At 31.9% G+C, this 22,692-nt stretch overlaps 3 protein-coding genes across 3 annotated transcripts; 2 read left to right on the top strand and 1 right to left on the bottom strand.

Annotated features, from left to right (window-relative positions):
- The first annotated feature begins 9,306 nt into the window (after positions 1–9,306).
- On the top strand, positions 9,307–9,792 carry LOC140888816 (nuclear transcription factor Y subunit B-4-like). The gene has a single exon (XM_073296519.1). The coding sequence runs from the start codon at positions 9,307–9,309 to the stop codon at positions 9,790–9,792; it is 486 nt and encodes a 161-aa protein (XP_073152620.1).
- A 540-nt stretch (positions 9,793–10,332) lies between these two features.
- Positions 10,333–14,289, bottom strand: LOC140892842 (wee1-like protein kinase). Its single transcript, XM_073301858.1, has 10 exons — positions 13,992–14,289; positions 13,725–13,785; positions 13,559–13,625; positions 12,544–12,801; positions 12,313–12,380; positions 12,126–12,235; positions 12,013–12,053; positions 11,777–11,925; positions 10,910–11,263; positions 10,333–10,608 (listed from the first exon to the last, which is right to left on the bottom strand). The coding sequence occupies exons 1-10, from the start codon at positions 14,270–14,272 to the stop codon at positions 10,510–10,512; spliced, it is 1,488 nt and encodes a 495-aa protein (XP_073157959.1). The 5' UTR covers positions 14,273–14,289; the 3' UTR covers positions 10,333–10,509.
- Positions 14,290–16,480: 2,191 nt separating this feature from the next.
- LOC140888817 (uncharacterized) lies at positions 16,481–17,059 on the top strand. The gene has a single exon (XM_073296520.1). It carries the CDS (start codon positions 16,481–16,483, stop codon positions 17,057–17,059), a length of 579 nt encoding a protein of 192 aa, XP_073152621.1.
- Positions 17,060–22,692: the final 5,633 nt, after the last annotated feature.

Below are 22,692 nucleotides of genomic sequence, written 5' to 3' on the forward strand. Positions count from 1 at the left end.
AGTGTAATCCAAAAAGGGATTTGTTTTTTGGGAGAGCCTAAAATTGAGGAATTTGGTTCAAGTGGAGGAGGACAAAAGGGGAGCGAAATCTCCTCTATTTGTGGGGGAAGAGTCTTGCTCTTTGTTGGCTTAAGATGGCAACATACTTTGGCTTATGTGATATATATATAGTTGTGATATGAGACAGCTGATGGAGAAATGCCCCTACAAAATATAGATTTTTTGTTAGCAAATTCCTTTATTCACAAAATATAGAATTTTTGCTAGCTATATAAATTTCTTTATTTTATTTTTAGTTTTTTTATAAAGGTGCTTGTAGCCGTAGAACAAGTCACTAATATTTGACACTATAGTTGCGTTTACTTGGCTTAATAAAGCTGATAAGATGAGTTTATTAATTCAATATCATCATCTGTTACTTGAAAAAAGTCAATTCTGCTCAAATCTCAAAGCCCGTCATCACCTCTTTTAACATTATTTGACGTGATATCTCATCCTTCATATTTTTAGGTATAACTCATCCTTGTCATTATTTTTGGAAAAAAAATCAATAGATAACCTAATCTACCATCTCCCAATTTAAAATTTTCAAAAACAATCTAATTCAAAATTTATGAATACAAAAATAAACATAAGATTATTTATAATAGGTGGAGGGTAAAATTGTAATCGTCCATCAATCATTGCTTCAATGTCAAAATTAATAACTCGAAGTAAACATGTTACCGATTATCCATTATTATTCTATATCCATTAAACTCATTTTAATAATCTTAATATGATTTATCCATGTATAATATATCATATCTCACTAAGTAAATGCAGTCTATATATATTAGTAATATTTAGTTTCGCATTAATATTGTATGACGTCAAACAATGTTAATGTGTTAAAATCAATTTTAATGAGTTAAAACCAAATTTTGACTGATTAAAAAACCAGCAACTAGAAAATGATTTTGATAATATTTATCTTTATGATGTAAGCGAATATGCATGCATCTTTCACATTTTGCATTTATCATTTTTTTTATTAAAAAAAAAAAAAAAATCACTCCCTGATCATGATGATTGGAAGGCACACTCATCGTCATTAATCAACAATAAGTGAATAATTTTCTAAAAATAAAAAAATTAGTGAAATTAACAATTTACTTTAAATTATAAAGGGGATTACGCCTAATTGTTTCTTAATGAAATTTTATATTAGCCGGTACCAATAAAAAGGAACTTAATGAAGTGTTTACTTAATCTTCCAAAACGAAACGGCCATGCCTGAAGAATGTTGAATGATATAAAATCGAGTGTAAAAAATAAAATCGAGAAATATAGAAATAGGGTGATCATTTGGATGCAAATATGCAATAGATCCAACGTACAAAAAAAGGCAAAAATCCTACGAAATACATATATGCTGAGATAATAAAATATATTATTGAAGATGAAATTGCTCTTATTTGATTTAAGGTGAGAGAATAAAACCAAATCCATTGGAATTGTTTCTTTCAATAAAGGATTCGAGAAAAAAAAAAACATGAAGTTTAAGGACTTCATTAGGAGACTATTTTTGGATACTTATTTGTGGATAGCTAAATTAATTTATATTGTATTTAAATGCAGTGTATATAATAAACAATTTATCCAATCTATATATCGAATAGTACGAAGTAAAATAATGACAAATAATGGGATTTCCAAAATACAAGGAATTACAAAAATATCAAACAAAAATTAATTTTTTAAAAAAAACCGAAATAATTTAAAATTTGATTCATGTTACAAATTACAATTGTTTAAACTTTTAATGTCAGATACAATTGAATTTGATATTTCACCTTCTATATTTCAAGGCTACAAACAATTAATCAACTCTAATAGACTAGTTATAAGAAACAACAAGAAGACATGAATTGGAATGTGAAACTTGCACCAAATTCTAACAAAGAAGTCAAATTAACTACTCACAACGTTACAAAAATAAGAATTTTTAGTTACCAAACAAATCCCCTACATGGGATTCATCGATGAGTATCGATACAATTAATGGATCCAATTAGTAGTACATGCAAGAAATGACACTAATAATCCAACAAGATTTGGAATTTAATTATTCTGATTAGTTCATAATAGCTATGCCAACAATAGACAATTAGCTAATTGACATAAACTAAGATACCTTATTTTCCAAGTAAAAATAAAAGGTTAACCTTAAAGTTGGGCATTATTCGGATAAAAACAAACGAAATAATTCCAATATTTTGCTCTCTATTCCTTTCATGGACAAATTTTATTATTTAGAAGGCAAAATTGGCGTTTGATTTCATCGTATTATCGACTAGTTTAATGTGTTTGATTTGAACATTATTTTCACGAAAATGATTTATTATTTAAAGGTGAAAGAGCTATTAATTAATATTGACATTGTTCGGCAGTATTGCATCGAGCAATTGCTAAGTCAATTTGATGCCAACGGTTATTCTTCAAAATTATTTGTTTATTTGTTTATTTGTTTATTTCTTTTCAATTGTTTGCTTATTTGTTTGGTAATGACTTGTTTGGATTCAATTTGATTGAAACCTTCTGACCCCACCCTGAAAGAGACATAAATTAAAGAAGTTCAATTTAGGATTAAATAATAAATATCATAATACTGTGAAAATAATTAAAATTATATTTCAGCTCATTTATCTTTATTAATTTGTTCTCATCGGTCTTGTAATCTGATCTAAAATAGATTCTGTTTATTTAATTAGTCAAATTTCGATCTTAGTATCTATATTATCTATAGCTATAATCTATATATTATATAGTAAGCATGAACACCTTAGGGAGTGTTTGCAATTACTAAAAAAAGTGATTGTTAGCTTTTGGCTTAAAAAATTATTTTTGTGTGTTTTTTAAACCTAGATATGACATATGTGTTAGCTTATGCTTAAATTAATTGAAATTCAAAAGCTAGTCATGTGGTGATTATGATTTTCTAAAAGTGATTATAATAAAAAGGTCATTGTTAAAATCACTCTAATCACTTATTTATCAAACACTACCCAACTTTGATTTTTAGATTTTCACATATGTTTTCAAACACTATCAACTTTTGATTTTTCTTAACTTTTTTTATAATCTATAAATTAATCACTTCTACAAAAGCACAATCTATTACAAACACTCCCTTAGTTATGTCCAACCTCAAATTACAAAAAAAAAAAAAAAAAACATCATAAAAGTGTCAAATTACAAAAAATGCATATCATATTAAAATCAAACACTTTAAAAATAAATGTTATATAATTATACACACAACACATAATATTTATGTATTATGCAGGGCCGTCTCCAAAAAATTAGAGACCCTAGGCTAATTTAAGGTATATATAATTTTTTTATTAAATAGAAAAATATTATAAATTAACAAACTGGTAATAAAATAAACATAATGATAACTAATATATAATTTAATAAATCTATTGTATTTTTCTCTCTTTGAACTTCTAGATTCAAATTTTATAATTCACAATGCAAATCTACCAAAACAAATACAAAAATAATTTAAATAATAATAAAGATTAATTGTTGATATGAGATTTAATATAAACACAACATAAAAAGTATTTTAAATCGTAGTAAAAAATTAAAAACTTCTTTTATTTACTGTCAAACTTCCCAACAAGAAAAAACCAATACAATAATTTTTTATAATAATAAAAAATTTAAAATTCTTGCAACTAAAAGTAATGACATAAACAATTTTATCGAAAGATTAAAAAAAAAAGCTAAAACTAAAAAAAATATATAATACAAACATAATAAGAATCATCGTACTGAGAAAACATAAACAATTTATTTTTGTTACAAAAAAGCTAACAAAACAAATATGAATTGTAATTTTAATACTAAAATATGCAAGGAATTAAAATTCCAAAGACCTAAGTCCACAAAATAAAATAATTAAAAAGCAAACAAAATTACCAACATATAAGATAAATCATATTCAATAAAAGACGACACGATAATTGATCTACTTTGAACAATCTTACTCACTTGAATAGGGAAATTTAACGAAAAAAGAGTTTTGTATCATATAAAGAGAGTTTTTTTCCCCCTCCTATACACAAAGAAAAGAAAGAATCAAAAGCAAAAAAATTAGCTTTTCAAATTTTCTACAAAATATTTAGATTTTCATTTTTCATCTAAATTTTGAATGAAAAAAAATATAAATATAAATATATAATGTAATTTTTTTAAAAAAAATTGAGGCCCTACCTTAGGGGAGGCCCTAGGCAGCCTAGGTGGCCTCCCCCTAGGGTCGGCCCTGGTATTACGTTACACACGCAATGCGTGTGCGTTACCGCTGGTACGTAGTAAATATGTTTCATCTTTAGTCATTTTTCATCGAAATGCTAACATAATATCGAATGTTGTTGATGTAAAAAAAATAATGTTAGACATTGCTGTGTATCATTATTTCAACTAGGGGTGCAAACGAACCGAATCGATCTGAATAATGGTAAAATTTTAAGGCTCGAATTCGGCTCGAAAAGAGTATATTCGAGTTCGAGCTCGATTCGAAGCTCGATAATTTCAAATATTTTGGCTCGAGCTCAACTCGAAATGAAGTTCGAGTACGAGTTCGGCTCGAAACATTCGAACCTATTCGTGAACTATTGCTCGGATATTATGGTTCGAAAAACTCGAAATGTTTGAAAATATTCGAAATGTATATATATTTATTATATTATATTAATTAAATATTAAGGCTCGCGAACTATCGAACAAAATAATTTTGGCTCGAGCTCGACTTGAAAAAAAGTTCGAGCATGTTCGAATTTGGCTCGAGTTCGATAAGCTCGAATACGAATCAAATATTTATCGAGTGAGCTCGTAAAGCTCACAAACCGGCTCGGTTTGTTTGCACCCCTAATTCCAACAAAAGAATATTGGACTAATACCCATTTTTTACTAATTAGATGACCAAGATACAATTAGACCATATTACAATGCGAAAATTGCTATTTTTCATATAATAAATTATTTGAACTAGTTATATTTCCACGTAAATAATAGAGATTACTATTTTAGAAGAATTAAATTTATCAACGGATTTTTAATAATAGATGTGAGTCCAATGGGGACTATGGGGGAATTAACGAATTTCAAGTACATATATAGATAAATTATCACCATAAATGAACTTTGAAGATACTATCTAATAGCATCTCATTACCCGGTATTCTTGAGGATGGGATGAAGAGTAGCTCTTAGGTTATCTAATCAATAATCGGTCTTGCGCAATGACCCGTATGCGCATGTTTAAGTAAGAACAGAAAACTATTTAACTAAATGATTTTAAAACTTGTTGCTGTATACTTCTTCTTTTCGACCTTAGAGTGTTATTGGTTTCAAATATTTTACTTTATGATAGAGTTGTTAAAATGGATTGAGCTCATTAGATCGCTTCACTTCGTCCATTAAATAAACGGCTTGGATCGATATTTTTTGTCATGCCTCACAAAATGATGGGTCGTGTCGAGTTGCGAGCCAACTCCCCTATCAAAAAATTTCTCACAAATCTTTTAATCGCAAAACATCACAAAATAATTATTTTACGATTATTTATTTTTGAATTCTCATATTTTTAAAGCATTGTGCAATAGCTTCATTATCAATTATTATAAATATATCTTTCTCTGCACAGACGAATGCACCATCATAAAACGTGAAGATTTTTCTTTTTAAAATAAATAAATAATAATTAGGACTTTCATAGTGGTTTTGATACAACATTTTGAAATGGATGAAAGCCCAATAACAAATGAAGATTTGGCCCAAATATTACACTTCCGGGTGGACTATTAATATAGGAGCTTCAGTTTCTTAAACATAATTAATGAACCTCCGGTCATTAAAACTCATATTTGAATTAGTTCCAAAGTTGCCCCACTTTAGATAGTAATTAATTAATTCCTTTTGAATTCGGATGTATATAATTAAACTCATTAAGTATCAAATCACAACATATGTAGGTAATTTCGATATTGTTCCTTCATGCATGCGGTGATCCAAGAGCAGAAGAGCTCATATTTTAAAAAAATCGACACGAACATTTCAAATGAGAAAAAAAAAACTTCGTTCGCTCTCTCAAATAGGATCGAACAAATCGCGCGTGTGTACACACACAGAGTAATTAAATAATTGATATGATAGATGATGTTTGTATCCGAAATTCCCACTAAGAGAAGTTCACTCATCATATCGATATTTTTTGATATTTTCTGTCATTGGAGATCATTTTTGAAAAAATATCGAGTTATTTTGCGCTACGTACGATATGATAACATTAACTAACGATATGAAAATTTAATGCCATTATGTTATAAAGGAAATCGAAATTATACTGATGTTATTGATTATTGAATATATTGTTTAAGGGGTCTTTTAATTAATTATTAAATGGCACTAAACTTCGACCATATGTCTGATCCCCCACTTTACTTTAATCTCTGGTCTCGATGCTTTTCTACTTGATACGACCACTAAAATGAGTAAAAAAAAAAAAAAAAAAAATTTTTTTAAGAATCTGGACCCATTCTAGGTTCGATATAGCAAATGGAGGTACGGATCCAAATAAAATAATTTGGGAACAACCTAGCAATAATTAATATATAGTGGAGATCTTATTTAATTATTATTTTTAAAAAGGATCATAAATTGTTGGGATATATTCTCGGAAAATCAGTAAGAAAATGGTTGAAATTCCTAGGATTCTTGCATTACCATGTAAATTCAAAGTCATTGGCTTTCAATGGCTGACTTCTAATAAATTCTTGATCCAAGCTCTTTTATTATTATTATTATTATTATTATTATTATTATTATTATCATTTTAAACAATAAAACTCGCAACTGATATTTTCAAATGTATATTGAGTAAATCTCCAGATTAATATTGATATCTACAAACTGATATTTTTTTTCTTAGCAATATACACAGTATAAATTGGAGTTGTATCATATAATGAACCATAATACATAACTTACCCATATTTAATTATTATATTATGTTTTTATCATTTATATCATCCACACTCTTCGATTATCTCATACCTACTTTTCATGTCGTAAAGCGTTGGTGATATTTAATTTATATATATAATGTTAATATATAATGTAATATATTCATTCTTTATTTGGTGGCAGAACCTTCCAACTATATATATATATGGCTCCCTATTCGAAGGGCAGTCATGATGTTGTGCTCTCGCTAATAACTTTTTATTCAAAAAATTATTAATAATAATAAATATATATATAGATTAATTATTTTCAGCTGTCCAATCATTCTTATCCACCTCGTTCCCGATCCCGGGTTTTAGTTTTGTTTTTTTAATTTTTCGTATCACTAAAACACGGTACCGGATTTTAGTTATCGAAGACGAATTAAGCAGCATTACTTGGACAACTTAAAATTTCTCTCTCTATATATATATCACAAATGAATTGTGATTGTGACTAAAATCAGTTAATTTTTTTACGTGAAAAAAATAAGTTCATTTTCTATCTCAAAAAAAAAAAAATCAGTTCATTTTTCTTTATCAGTACACCGCATTGATTTATATTCTCTCCAATCCGTCCCGTTTACATAGTCCTATTTTTTTCACACTGATTAAGAAAAATTTATTGAGAAAACAAATTTTATATAAATTTCCTATTTTATCCATATTAATGTATTAAAAAATGATTGCACAATTTTCAAAGTTTAATTAATAGAGATATATTAGTAAAAAAGTGTAAAAAAATATTACTAAATATGATATATGATTATAAATTTGAAGAAAAAAAAACGTGAACAATATAACTGGGACGAAGTGAGTGATAACAGATATCGTAATCGGCCAATACAGACTACATCGATTAGAGGACGAATGCATATAATATGATAATTTAGACGATTAGATTGACTATGTTTTCTAGATATATTTTACTGTATAATTAAAGTTGATACCTTTATACTAAATAAATTTTAATTGATCATTAGGTGAAATCTTATTAAAATGACAATTATATCTTCATTATAAAACATAATTGATATTTTTTTATTTTACCAAAATAATATTTATTCTTGTTAATATTTCAATTCTATTTTTAAAAATTCAATTCTATCTTTATTTATATTTTTGAATTTTTTGAACCGTGTTATAATACACAGGAGCGGCCCTTCCAGGGCCCATTCCCATGACCCCACCCATGATGGGGGCCTCAATTTATTAAAATTTTTTATTATATATAATATAATTGTTATATATTAATGAAGTTCAATTAATTATTAAAACTATTATATTATAATTATTATTATAATAAAAAAATCGAAGATTATTCACGCACAACCTATAAAAAATATGTCGTCCAAATAAATATTCAATTTTTTTTTCGTTCATCGTCTCTCATTCTAGTTTTGTTTGTCTTCGACCATCACTCCACATTGTCCTTGTGTGATTATCGATTTTCTTAGCCTCGAATTCTTAGCTTGAATTGTTTGAGAGATTTTTTCTATACCTTTGATTGTGCTAAAATTTGATTTATGAGTCGTTTAATTTAATTTTTATTTCATGTTAGATATTAATATTTTTTGTTAATTTCATGTGGGGGTTAAAAATTCATGGATTGATTTTTTTAGTTTAATTTTGAATAACTAAATTAACTATTTATAAATTTAATTATGCACCGAAATTGTATGTGTGGATAATTTATTGTGATTTTTTTTTATAAAATAATTAATTATTATTACGAAATATGAAGATAATTTTGTATAACTCAATTATATTGACTTTTCAAGTTAATGTAAGAGGTCTTTTGTCGTCCAATGCCTTGTTTTTCTTATGACCGCCCCTAATATTACACAACGCCTGCAAATGAATCTACTAATAAAAATAATCTTATTGCCACTCTTTAATAGGATGTCATGTGGTGTAGATAAGCATTTGACAAATAATCAAAGTTCGATATATTCTCTCTATTAACACCTATTTGGACGAGCCTATGTCACAAGACTTGTTCAGTACAGATTACTTAACAAGCATAGTTGCCAGATTATTGTCTCTGGGATTTACCTAGTACACATCGAAGAATAACGGATGCGGTTCTATGTTGTTAAAGAAATAATTATAAGTATGCCATTTTGTTGAGCTAAAATAAAATTTTACATGACCCAATCATATTTACATGATCACCATTCATCTATATAAAGAGTAGCAACGTGTCTATGTTCGACAGGATTAGTTAAGCCTCATGAGCTCTCTCGATACAAATATGGTTGAAAATGATAATAACATTATACCACCTTTCAACCACAACCTACAAGTGCAAACAGTACTGCTCACACTCACCAACTGCACCGCCGGAGTAGAGGATGATCAGCCGTTGATATCCAGAGAGCACGACCGTCTTCTTCCGATCGCCAACGTGGGGCGAATAATGAAGCAGATTCTTCCTCCCAATGCTAAAATCTCCAAAGAAAGTAAAGAAACCATGCAAGAATGTGTATCGGAATTCGTCGGCTTCGTAACGGGAGAAGCCTCTTCCAAATGCTCCCAGGAGAAGAGAAAGACCATGAATGGAGGTGATATCTGTTGGGCTTTGGGGAGTTTAGGGTTTGATGATTATGCAGAGGCTTTAAAAAGATATTTGCACAAGTATAGAGAGGCAGAAGAAGAAAGGGTTCATCATAACAAGGCTAAAGAGGCTCCAGCTCTTGTTGATCTTGGCTTGAATTTGATGGAGAGAAGAAGATTTTAGAGATATGGGGTTGTGAAAAATATTGAAAAATGGTACTAGTATCTTGATGCATGGTAGGGTATTCCTATGTTGCGTGAGTTCTGGTTTGCACCTTTTCTTTTTTTCTTTTCTTTTTTTCCTTTTTTTTTTTTTTGTGAAAATGTTTGTAATTTGATTTTTTTAAGGTTATCTTTGAGATTGTGGATTTTTTCTTCTTTTTTTTTTTTTTGGATTTACAGCTATGCAAAGCTAAAAGCTTACAACTTCTATCGGATTTGTTTCCCGTGACATTTGATATGTGCTTGATGTGCATAATCACTAGGGAAAAAATGATATGCTGCTGCACCGGATGACGTTCACCATATAAACCTGTTATCACAAAATCGATGTGTAGGCACTCAACCTTGGTGCCTCAACCATCAAACCTGTTTCCGCACAGGTTTTGCGCCAAAATAGAGCAATTTTTGTACCAGAATGTGTTGAGACAAAATGGCGCTTCTGACATAATACTAGTATCTACAACAGTTTCTCCTCGTGTAGAGATATGCAAAATAGCCCCATCATACTTGAAGCTAATGGTACATTACAGAGGAGATAACAGTGTTGCATGAGTTCCTCATTTAACTCTTGTGGTAGACTGGCAAGATTCTCTTCAAATAGGTGATATATTTCAATCACCTGATTCAATCACGAATGAAACCGCAGCTTTAGAAGCTATTACAAGAGCAGAATCTTGGGTTACTTGCATTTGCCGTTCCGTTGGTTCCTGACAAAAATTTGATTCTCAACTAGTTCTTTAGCCGAAGGTCGTCGTGTTGGATCAGGGTCCATCATCACCTGGAAAAATTAGGAAATAACCAAATATTATTGGTTTATTGCATGGTTGGGAAAACTAAAGCTCCAACATAACTAATTTGCTCATAACTGCGACCAAATGTTCTACTCGGTCAAAGATTTCGAAATGTAAACGCAAAGCAAATTCAAAACATTTATAGCTCCCACAAGAAAATATCTTCCAGTAATATATAAATTTTTAGCAGCTTTTCAATATGGTAAAACGGTAACCAAAAAGAAAAGGCAAACAATAATAACATCAATTCAAGCATTTCCATCATCATCATGCAGGAATTTAAAGCACCTTGAGTAAATTCTGAAACTGCATGGAATGTCCAGGAAGAAGAGGCAATTTTCCTTCTCTAAGATTTTGAAAATGAGGCCCAGATTCAGGCAAAGCTGACCCTCTGACGAGTTCATAGACTGAAACTCCTAAAGAAAAGATATCAACTTTGTCCAGATGATCGTAATTCTCATTCAGGATTTCTTGGGGCATATAGCGTGCATCACCTTCTTCAACTGGTAGGCTTCTATCGAGCAGAGTAGCACAGCCAAAATCGCCAAGCTTACAAACTCCGTGTTTAACATATATGTTATCCGGTTTTACATCTAAATGAGCAATTCCATTCTCATGTATGTGCATCAATGCCTTGGAAACCTGTTAAAAAAAGAATTTTGCACTCAGAGGTATCCTGACTCCCGTGAACAGATGCAATAATGCAACTTAAATGAAATTGGATGCCTAAGTTAACTTGGGACATGTAAGACAGGTGAGGATGATGCATCAGTTAGCAATCATCTCCAGATCACCAATGGCGGAGCCAGGAATATAAATTTACCCGGGCTAAAATTTTAAGCCTTCGAATACTTTAATTTTTTGAATCGAGTTACCCGGGCTAATATCAAATTAATCCAAAATTATTAAAAATTAATATATTAAAAAAAATTTAAAAAATTTTTGCATCATGGCCAACAACTACTTTCTTTCAACCTCCTCAAATAGTAGTCAATTCAAGGTCAAAATGTCTTAGGAATCAACCGCAAAGGATGATGAATCACCTTAAACTTAAGGGGCAATGTTATATAATAAGGACCTAGATACAACATAAATATACGATAAATTAATGTCTGCATATAGTTTGGAATGACTAACACTTCCAAAATCATTCACCTGATGCATTGCTTCTAACACTTCACCCTCGGTGAATAATTTAGATGGCTTAATCATTGAAAGGCTGTGTTCACATAGCTCCAGTTGGATATAAAGCTGCTCATTTTCAAACCAAGAAGAATAGTATCCCACTATGTTTTCATGGAACCCTGAGAAAATAAACAGAAAAATGATAGACATGAGAATCTCAACCTTGAAGTGACAAAATAACCAAATAATTTTTGTATGCAACAAACCTAAGGCGGCCAAAGATTGAACCTCCATCAAAGCCTTGCGCCTGATAAAATGAATTCATAAGCAGCAACAGAAGAAATGTGTCGTTACAAGCAGCTGGGAAACAATAAAATACCTTTCCATGTCTTGATGTAACTGCCTCATGCTCTGTTTCACTGCATACATGCAGCCATCAATTCTCTTCAAGACTTTGAAAACATGGTTGAAATTTCCATTACCTATTTTCTGGAGAAGAGACAAATAGCTTTGAGATTACACCTGCACAATCAAGTATGGCAAAGCTGTCTTGATTTTCAAGATACCTCAATTTCATGGAAATCTGTCCTGTAACGAGAAAGCCCATCACTGCCAATTGCAGAAGGGTAAAAACCTGCAGACACAAAATGGGCATGGTAATGTGGATATTAAGATGAGGTGGACATAAATGAAGATATAAAGTTGAGATGAAAGGACTAGCATAACCAATATTTGAAATCAAACAATCATTCTCCAAAAAAATAAACAAACCAAGCATTTTGCTTAGTAAAGTCAACCTGCACATTTTGATCTTTGATTGGCAAAGGGATCAGAATTTGATTCAGATCCATCTTTAAGGTATGGGTTCCTTAGACAAGGAGGAGGCATGACCCTACACCTTAATGCTACAGCAGACTTCGAAACAAAGCTGTGATTCTTTTGCAATGTAACTGGTATTTCTGGATTCATCTCATCTGTTTCTTCACTGTGATCAGTAAGATCTTCCAACTCTTGTATAGCAACTGTTGATACAGGGGATGACCTGGATTTAGCATCTGGATGACAAAGAACCATAGAATCAGAGAAGTGGAGAAGCGAAGTTACCGAAATGTGAGAATCACTCAGCAAAATGGAAAAGGTAGAAAAGATTTTTGCATCTGAGTGAAAAGTAAGTATAAATATCAGATGAATATGGGTTATTGGTATGTTAACAGTAGCAAGATATAAATGTGACAAATAACTGAGCAAAGTACAGGTTTTAATTTACCCGTGACAATACATAGGTTTGAGGACCAGTAACTACTATGTAATTAGGCAATGCTCCAAGACAGAAATGTAACAACTGCATAGACAACACAATTATAGTTGCTGGATTTATTGAATACAAGAAGTCCATTTTACAAGCAACAAGTAATTGCTGAAACCAGTACAACACATCTATCTTGTTTACAACTGCTAAGACATTTCTTTATGTTTGTTTTTCCATTTTCCATGATGTGAACAAACATCACTTGCTCCAGTCACCAGGATACTGATCACGGTCAATGGCAAAGCTAACACTCCTATTATCTAGTAACTCTTCTAAGAGTTAAAATGTAGCAGAAGTTGAACGTAAAGTTGGCTCTGTGGAAAAAACCATAGAAGAATGAACTAACTTGAAGATATATGATATGTGTGTTTATTTTATGCCGATAGCCCAACGAACAGTGTCATTAATATGAGAAACTAAAGGCTTAAGGACCTCTTGGAGAGCTATAATTCCCAGAAAACCGTAATTGTGGATCATAATGCAGGATATGCAGCTTTTCATACCTAACTTTTGCCTTTTGCCTTTCCCGGTTTTAATTTTCTCTGGTGACTTAGGACATTGGATGTATTCCTGCGTAAAAAAATTCAAATAACTTGGCATGAGAACTTCATGAAAACACAAAAATTAACTCAAACAGCTACAGCTACTACTAACATTCTTTGTAGTTACCTTATTCCAGTCTAAATTGGTTGGCATAGCAGGCATTTCTGGTGTAATATAGTCGGGTGTACTACAATTAAAAGGAAAAGAAAATCATCAGCAACCCTCATAAGACTGATTCTAACATCGGAAAAAACTTATATCCTCTCCGTTCCAATATCGCGCTTGGTTGAATTTTGCCTGAGAGTTTCAAAGCTTACAAATTTACAAGTAGCTAAGTGAGAGAAATCAAAAATCAAGCAAATGCAGCCAAATCCGTGGTGTATAATCAGTTACCAGAAGAAATCTTGACTGAGTATGAATCCTTTGTCATCCGCGCACGCAATGTTATCTTCAAAATCCATCGGCAAAGCCTCAGCTGATGAATTCGCTTCCGCATCAAGAAGCATCTGGAATCGCGAAGAGTTGTCCGAATCAACAGGTAAACCGAGTGAAAATGGCTCCATAGGCACCGTCAGATGGTCCGCTAGGGATCCTTTCACTATCAATCCACAGTGCTTTCTCTGTCTCTTGAATTCGCGATTGGTATTTCCCCTTCTTAGGGTTTTTCTCTTCATCAATCGAAATCCCCCAAATTTTTTCCTTCTGGCTCTGTTACAGTGCTCAGGTCTCAGAAGCTAGTGGGGTTTACTTGGGAAATAGAGTGGCGTGTTATAAAATTTATTGGAATTCAAATTTTGGCGCGGATTATTGGCGAAAAGATTAAAAAAAATTACTAAAAGATATGGTGGGCCTCGAGTGGGCTTAAGCCCATACCATGTTATTCTGGCTTGCCCAATCTTGGATTCTGATAGTAAATTAGCAACACAACTAAAAAGGAGTAATTTATGAACTTAATTGGCTTCCAAAAAAAATTACGAATTTAATTAGTTTTGAGAAAAACCTATTTGGTTGTTCTAGAAAAACATAAAATATGATTAAAAAATTTATAATATGTTACGGTTAATGAAAACTTCTCTAAGTGGGTTATAATAGGTATTTTAGGAACCATGATGTTCGAATGTAAAACCGTGGAAATTGGAATTTGAAATTAGATGGTGATATGATTGAAGGAATATTAAAAAGTTCCAAATGCGTATACGGTGTGTATTTTTTAAAAAAAATATATATAAAATAAAGATTTTTTTAGGGAAAATACTTAAAAAAAAAATTTCAGTTTTATAAGTGAACAAAAAAATAGGGAATGTGTTTAGACAATATTTTTGTAAAACGTTTTGGAAAAATATGTGTAATTTTTTTTTTCAAATTATAGTTTTTAAAAACAATTGAGAAATTTTTTTGATGTCTTATTTTTAAACAACCTTTAAAATATTTTTATAAAAATATTTTAAAGGTACTTGTCCGAATTACAGAGATTTGTCTAAGCGGAACGGCGGAACCTAACAGTTTTTTACCATATGTTCATTCAAACGTTTTAACAGTTTATTTTTAAAATAAGATATGACAAGTTAATTATAAGCTTTTAAAATAACTTATAAGTTATTATATGTGTAAAAACTTTGATTTCAGATTTATAAAAATCACTAATTTTTCTTCTCAAACTTTTTTTTTTTTTGGGACAGTACGTCTCTTTTCAAACTCTTGAACAAGTTTCGAAACTCAACCTAAAAAGTAAAAATAAAAAATTCAAAATACGTTTGAGGAAAATTGTATTATTGCTTTTCTTTATATATAATTAAAAAAACAAAACAAAACAAATTTGACAAACCCTGTCGTTGTAATCGAGGGTAATTGTTGTTCAGAGTTGGTGGCGATTCATATGGTCCCTTTCTAGAGAAAATTGTTTTTTTGGTCCTGTATGTATGTCACTTTGCGATTTCAGTTTTTTATATTTTTATATTTCAGTTTTAGTCCGCTATCTTTATTTTTTTGACAATTTTAGTTTTTTTTTTCCGACGTGGCACCAATTGAGTGCTGACGTGTACAGTTTTACGTAAGAATTTTTGAATAAAAAGGATCGAAATTGCCAAAAATTGGAACATGCATGACTAAAACTGAAATATGAAAACATAAAGGACCAAAATCGCAAAATGACAAATATACAGGACCAAATTTGCAGTTTTCCCCCTTTCTATTCCTCCAAAGATCAGGATGTTTTGGTGGCGAGTGTTACATAATATAATTCCAACAGGTACGAATCTGGTTTCCCACCATGTTCCGATCTCTGATTGATGCCCTCTTTGTCGCTTCTCCGAGGATACTACTTGTCATGCTTTATTTTTTTTTCCCGTCGTTGAAGAAGTTCTGGAGCCATAATGAGGTTTGGAATTTCTTTAAATCATGTCTAGTATTTGATTCTCGAGACATTTGCTTACGGCTTATGGAGATGCCAAATCGTGGTGAGGTTGAAGAGTTTGTGTGCCATACGTGGTTGCTATGGGTGAAAAGGTATAGGTGTCTTATGCAGAGGAAGTAACGGAGATAAGGGATTTTACTGAGCTTGGTCGGGCGATGCTCCATGACTTTAAAAAGGCTGTGATTGATTTGTCTTTTCAAAGATCTCGGATGTCATTTGTGTCTATTATAGTATATAATAAAAACACGTTTTTATGTACTGAGAAGAAAAGAGTCGCATTTCTCTTGTAGCTCATATATAAAGCATTTTGGCGGTTGCTTTTCAATTACAGATTCATTTTCTATTGTATCACATATTTGGGATTTTTCCCTTGATTGAAGATCAATGAAGATTTATGGTTTTTTTTTCAAATTCATCGATTCTAATATGATATCAGAGCTTTAGGCTGCTACTCTGATTAATATTTGTAATGGCGAGAGGACAGCAAGCTCCTAACAATCAAGCTCCGCCGAATCCGCCGAATCTGATCGGACGAGCACATCTTGAAGACACTGGTAGTCATTTGTATTTGCAGAATGGGGATCATCCTGGTATGAAATTAGTATCACACCTGCTTACAGGTAACAATTACAATTCGTGGAATCGATCGATGACTACGGCTTTAACGGCCAAAAATAAGTTCGTGTTTGTTTATGGTTCGTTGTTGAAACCTAATTCCAATGATTTGTTGTTCGGGGCATGGATTCGTTGCAATAGTATGGTAATTTCATGGATATTGAATGTTGTGAGTCGTGGTATTGCTGATAGTCTATTGTATATGTCTACTGCTTCTGAGATTTGGGGAGATTTGCGTAATCGCTTTCATGAGAGCAATGCTCCACGAATTTTCCAGATTAAGAAACTGCTGAATGGTCTGCAACAAGGTTCTATGGATGCTAATTCATATTATACAAAATTGAGGATTATGTGGGATGAGCTTAAGGATTTTCAAGCGGTGTCTATGTGTAATTGTGGTTCAATGAAAGAATGGATGAACTACCAAGATTAGGAGTGTGTTATGCAATTTTTGATGGGATTAAATGATTCTTATGCTCAAATACGAGCTCAAATCCTGATGATAGAACCGACTCCAATAATTTCAAAGGTTTTCTCCTTAGTATTAACAGAGGAAAGGCAACGTTCCATACACAAAAATATGGATACTGGTGTGGATTTATCATCGGTATCATCTCAACAATCTCATGTTGTTGTTGTGCGAGGTTTTCAAAGTAGCAGGGGTGGTACAAATGGATATCCTAGTGATAGACCTCTGTGTTTTGGATGTCATTATCCTGGTCATACTGTTGATAAATGCTTCAAGATTCATGGATATCCTCCTGGTCATCCTAGGTATAAACAGAGACAATCAAATGATGGGAGAATGCGAGCAAATCAAACTCATGCTCATGTACCTATTGATGTTCCTATGAATGATGGAAGGATGCAAGTACATAAGTCCTTTGTGACACCTGAGGTACCCATGAGTAATATGGATGATTCTTTGAATCCAGATCAGTGCATACAACTTATTGCATTCTTGAGCTCTAAGCTTCAGTCAGGACATGGAAACACACTGGTCAAGCAGCAGACAGAGTCGTCTGTTTCATTCTCGAATGGTATTCATTCTTTGTCAGTTGGCTTTAATTCTAATTCTTCCTTTGAATGGGTTCTTGATACGGGTGCAACACATCATATCTGTTGCTCTTTAAGTCTATTTTCTTCTTTTAAACCAAAGATTTCTCGTATTATCTTACCAAACAATTCCATAGTGTCATCCACACATGTTGGCTCAGTTCCAGTGACATGTGAGTTAGTTTTAGACAATGTCCTATTTGTTCCTCAATTCTTTTTTAACTTGCTTTCTGTGAGCTCATTAAACACACAAATGTCTTGTTTAGTTTCATTTTCTCATGATTTATGTCACATTCAGGATCTTACCAAGGACAAGATGATTGGGATGGGTGGAAGAGTTGGAAACTTATACATTCTGAACACTCAAATTCAAGACTTTACTCCAGTAATCTGTAATGTTTTCTTTAGTGCTTCTGAACTATGGCATTATAGATTGGGCCACCCTTCTTTTTCCAAGCTTGCTACTGTCAATAATGATTTGCATCCTACTTCAATAAAACAGGCTGATTCTCTTGTTTGTGATACATGCCATTTATCAAAACAGAAGCGTTTACCTTTTATTTCAAATAATTCTCGTTGTGGTATTCCTTTTCAATTGGTTCATATTGATATTTGGGGACCGTTTCAGACTTTAAGTGTTGAAGGTTATAGGTATTTTTTGACAATTGTCGATTGTCATACTCGTTTCACATGGGTATATCTTCTTAAATCGAAGTATGATGCAGTCAATACAATTCCTCAATTTTGTAAGATGGTGCATACTCAATTTGGACAGAAATTCAAATCTGTCAAATCTGATAATGCTCCTGGATTTAATTTTTCTCACTTCTTTACAAATAAAGGGATTCTTTCTTACCATTCATGTGTTGAAAGGCCACAACAGAATTCTGTGGTTGAACGAAAACATCAACACATTTTGAATGTAGCTAGAGCATTAGTGTTTCAATCTAACATTCCACTGGCATATTGGGGGGATTGCATACTCACTTCGGTCTATCTCATTAACAGGACACCTTCTTCATTTTTAGCTAAAAAAAGTCCTTTTCAACTTCTCTTTGATAAAAATCCTTCTTATGATCATTTAAGGGTATTTGGATGTTTATGTTATGGTTCCACTCTTTCTTCCCATTGCCATAAGTTTTCACCACGAGCTATAAGATCTGTGTTTTTGGGTTATCCACAAGGTTATAAGGCTTATAAGCTGTTAGATCTTGAAACAAATCAAGTCTATATCTCTCGTGATGTGATATTTCATGAGAATTCCTTTCCTTTTAAAGATCAAGCTTCTATTCCTTCCGAATTAGATTCCTTCTTTGACTCTGTATTTCCGGAGCAGCCTACTGCTCCATCATCCTCCAAGGAACTTATACAAATTTGTCTAGAACAACAGCCTTCTTTGACACGCTCTCATAGGGTTATACAAAAACCTATCCATTTGCGTGATTTTCATTGTTATGCTACTTCTTCTCTTACTTCTCCTTTTCCTACAGTCCATCCTATGAACTTAGTGCTTAGTGATCAGAAACTCTCTTGTTCATACCGTTTCTTTGTTCATAATGTCTCAGCCATTTCTGAACCGCAAACATTCGCTCAAGCTGCTGCTCAACCAGCATGGTGTCAAGCCATGACTGATGAACTTCGAGCACTTGAAAACAATGGTACCTGGACCATTGTTTCTTTACCTCCTCAGAAAAGTGTTGTGGGTTGTAAATGGGTTTACAAGGTCAAGATTCAAGCTGATGGTTATTTGGAAGGATATAAGGCACGTTTGGTTGCCAAAGGCTACACGCAATGAGAATAGATAGATTTTCTCGAAACATTTTCACCTGTAGCCAAATTGGTTACTGTTCGCACCTTGTTGGCTTTAGCATCCATTCACAGTTGGTTTCTTATTCAATTGAATGTCAACAATGCTTTTTTGCATGGTGATCTTTCTGAAGAGGTTTATATGTCTTTACCTCCGGGTTATCAACGAAAGGGGGAGCCTTTACCCATTAATCCAGTATGCAAGTTGCATAAGTCGATCTATGGGCTTAAACAAGCCTCAAGGCAGTGGTTTGCCAAGTTCTCTTCCACTTTAATAAGCATTGGTTTTGTACAAAGCTATGCAGATAATTCTCTGTTTGTTAGAACAAATGGTGATATTTTTTTGGCATTATTAGTATATGTTGATGACATTGTTATTGCCACCAACAATAAACAAGAAGCAGGAGATCTCAAAGTGTTCTTAAACAACAAATTTAAATTGAAAGATTTGGGGGATTTGAAGTATTTTCTGGGCATAGAAGTGGCAAGATCATCTCGTGGCATATCTATTTGTCAAAGGCATTATACTCTTCAGCTATTATCAGAAGTAGGACTTACTGGTTGTAAGCCACGCAGCACACCTATGGACATTAACATGAAGATTAATTGCGAAGAAGGAGAATTATTGTCTGACCCAATCATGTACAGAAAACTCATTGGGAAGCTGCTGTACTTGACTATTACCAGACCAGATTTAGCTTACTCTGTGAATAGGCTAAGTCAGTTCGTTGCTAACCCAAGAGACACACACCTTCAAGCTGCCTATTCCGTGCTTAAATATGTCAAAGGCACCATCGGACAAGGGCTGTTTTATAGCTCTAAGTCTTCTCTGCAGCTCACTTTCGTTTCAGATGCTGATTGGGCAACCTGCCCAGATACTTGTCGTTCTATTACAGGTTTTTGTGTGCTTATTGGAGAATCTTTAGTATCATGGAGGTCTAAGAAGCAACAAATGACATCACGTTCATCTGCAGAAGCAGAATATCGCTCCATGGCTAGTGCAACATGTGAAATTAATTGGCTTCTATCATTGCTTAAGGATTTGAATGTTTCTCATCATAATCCGGCTGTTTTGTTTTGCGATAATCAAGCAACAATTCATATTGCCTCTAATCCTGTATTTCATGAACGGACCAAGCATATTGAAATTGATTGCCATGTGGTGCGAGAAAAGATTCAGCAGGGTCTCATCAAAGCTTTGCATATTCCATCACACTTACAACTTGCAGACTTGTTCACTAAGTCCTTATTGCCAAATCCGTGCCGCACATTGTTGTCCAAGATGGGTGTTCACAACATACACTCTCCATCTTGAGGGGGAGTATTATAGTATATAATAGAAACACGTTTTTATGTACCGAGAAGAAAAGAGTCGCATTTCTCTTGTAGCTCATATATAAAGCATTTTGGCGGTTACTTTTCAATTACAGATTCATTTTCTATTGTATCACATATTTGAGATTTTTCCCTTGATTGAAGATCAATGAAGATTTATGGTTTCTTCTTCCAATTCATCGATTCTAATAGTGTCTCCAACGACTTGGGAGAGGCCGCCAAGCACAACCTAATAAATATATTGACGAACACCGTTCCTTTCTTTCCATTTCTTTCGTTTGAGATATTTAAAAAAAAAAATTATATGAACTCAGTCTTAGATTATTTCCTTTCGAATACCTTTTCTTTCGAATTCTGGACTTATAAGAATAAATAATTAATTATTGCTATACACATTACGAATACTTTTTTTAAAAATTATTATTATTGGTAAATTATATGAACTCAGTCTTAGGTTTTTAAAAGCATTACTGCCAATTTATCTAATGGATAATTTTAACGAAAACTATTTCCGAGATTAGGTACTTCACAGGCTGGGAAAAAATCACACCTGGAACTAGGTCCTTTTAAAAATCAAAATTAACAAAAAAGTAACTACTGAATAGCCCAACCTTAACTTAATTAATGTAATTAACTAGAGAAATTAATTATCAACCTAACAGTTGTATAAAACAAGGGGTGCGATGAAAATTGAAAAAGAAGATATGTGTTAAATTAAATTTTAAATAAAAAGAAATTTTGGTATAATTTGATACATTAAAACGATTAAAATCAAGATTACAACTGTTATATGAGTATAATAATACGTGACTCAATTATTTGGCATGGAAAAGAAATCTCGGTGGGTGATATAACACAGACTACCAGGAAATTTTTCAAATAAATTAGCCTTTTTTTCTTCCTCCTTACGAAAACATTTTTTAAAATTTTAATGAATCCACAATCGTTATCATTTAATACACGAGACACAATTGTTTGGGTTAGCTTACTTTATATATATGTGCGTGCGTGTGTTTTTTTTTTAATTATTATTCGTTATTCTTATTGTCTCTTGAGTTGAGAATCACTTGCAACTTTGCAAGGTTCCAAAATTCAAACTTTCGTTAATATTTATTTGAAAATTTAAACATTCGAAAAGGCTGAACCATGTTCGTTTTCTGACCGCAATTGAAAAGGCTAATTAGGTTGTGCTTGTATTTCAAATTTATGGATTTCAAATGCAATTTTGTTGTTTATATAAGAAACATCATAAATATCAAATCAACTTCTTTTATGTTTGTATGATTATTCATGATGGTTATGATGGATTTTAAGTTCATCCAATAAAGTGGTGATTTGAAATCTATTTTAATATATCCATTTAAGTAATGTGTAAATAACTAAATAATGAATTTATGATTTCACTATGTTTCATTGTTAACACTAAAATAATAATCGAAATCCATGAATTTGAAATACTTTTAGTTTTATCCAAGCATAACATGATGGTTTGGGAATGTGGTGTTGGCGTGTGGGCGCCACGCGCACGTGTACTTATTAACTCGTGGTCTCTACGCTAATAATTTTTTTTTTTGCTTAAAAACAATTAAAACTTTTTACTATTTTTTCATCCTACTATTTTAGTAGCACACTTATAATTAATCTCATTACCTTTTTTTTTCAAAAAAATCCGTAGCATTGAAATGTGGCAGCTGATTTCAACGATTTGCATGTTTTTTGTTATAATTTTGTTATAATTTTTTTAAATGTATTAAATTATTAAAAAATTAATATATATGATTGAGTAAATTTTTTTTTATAATTTAAATATATTGTTATAATTATATATTTAGTTAAGTATATAAGTGAAAATAAAAATTAAAGGAGTAA

This window comes from Henckelia pumila, chromosome 3, assembly GCF_033568475.1.
Source record: "Henckelia pumila isolate YLH828 chromosome 3, ASM3356847v2, whole genome shotgun sequence".
NCBI classification, from domain to species: Eukaryota; Viridiplantae; Streptophyta; class Magnoliopsida; order Lamiales; family Gesneriaceae; genus Henckelia; species Henckelia pumila.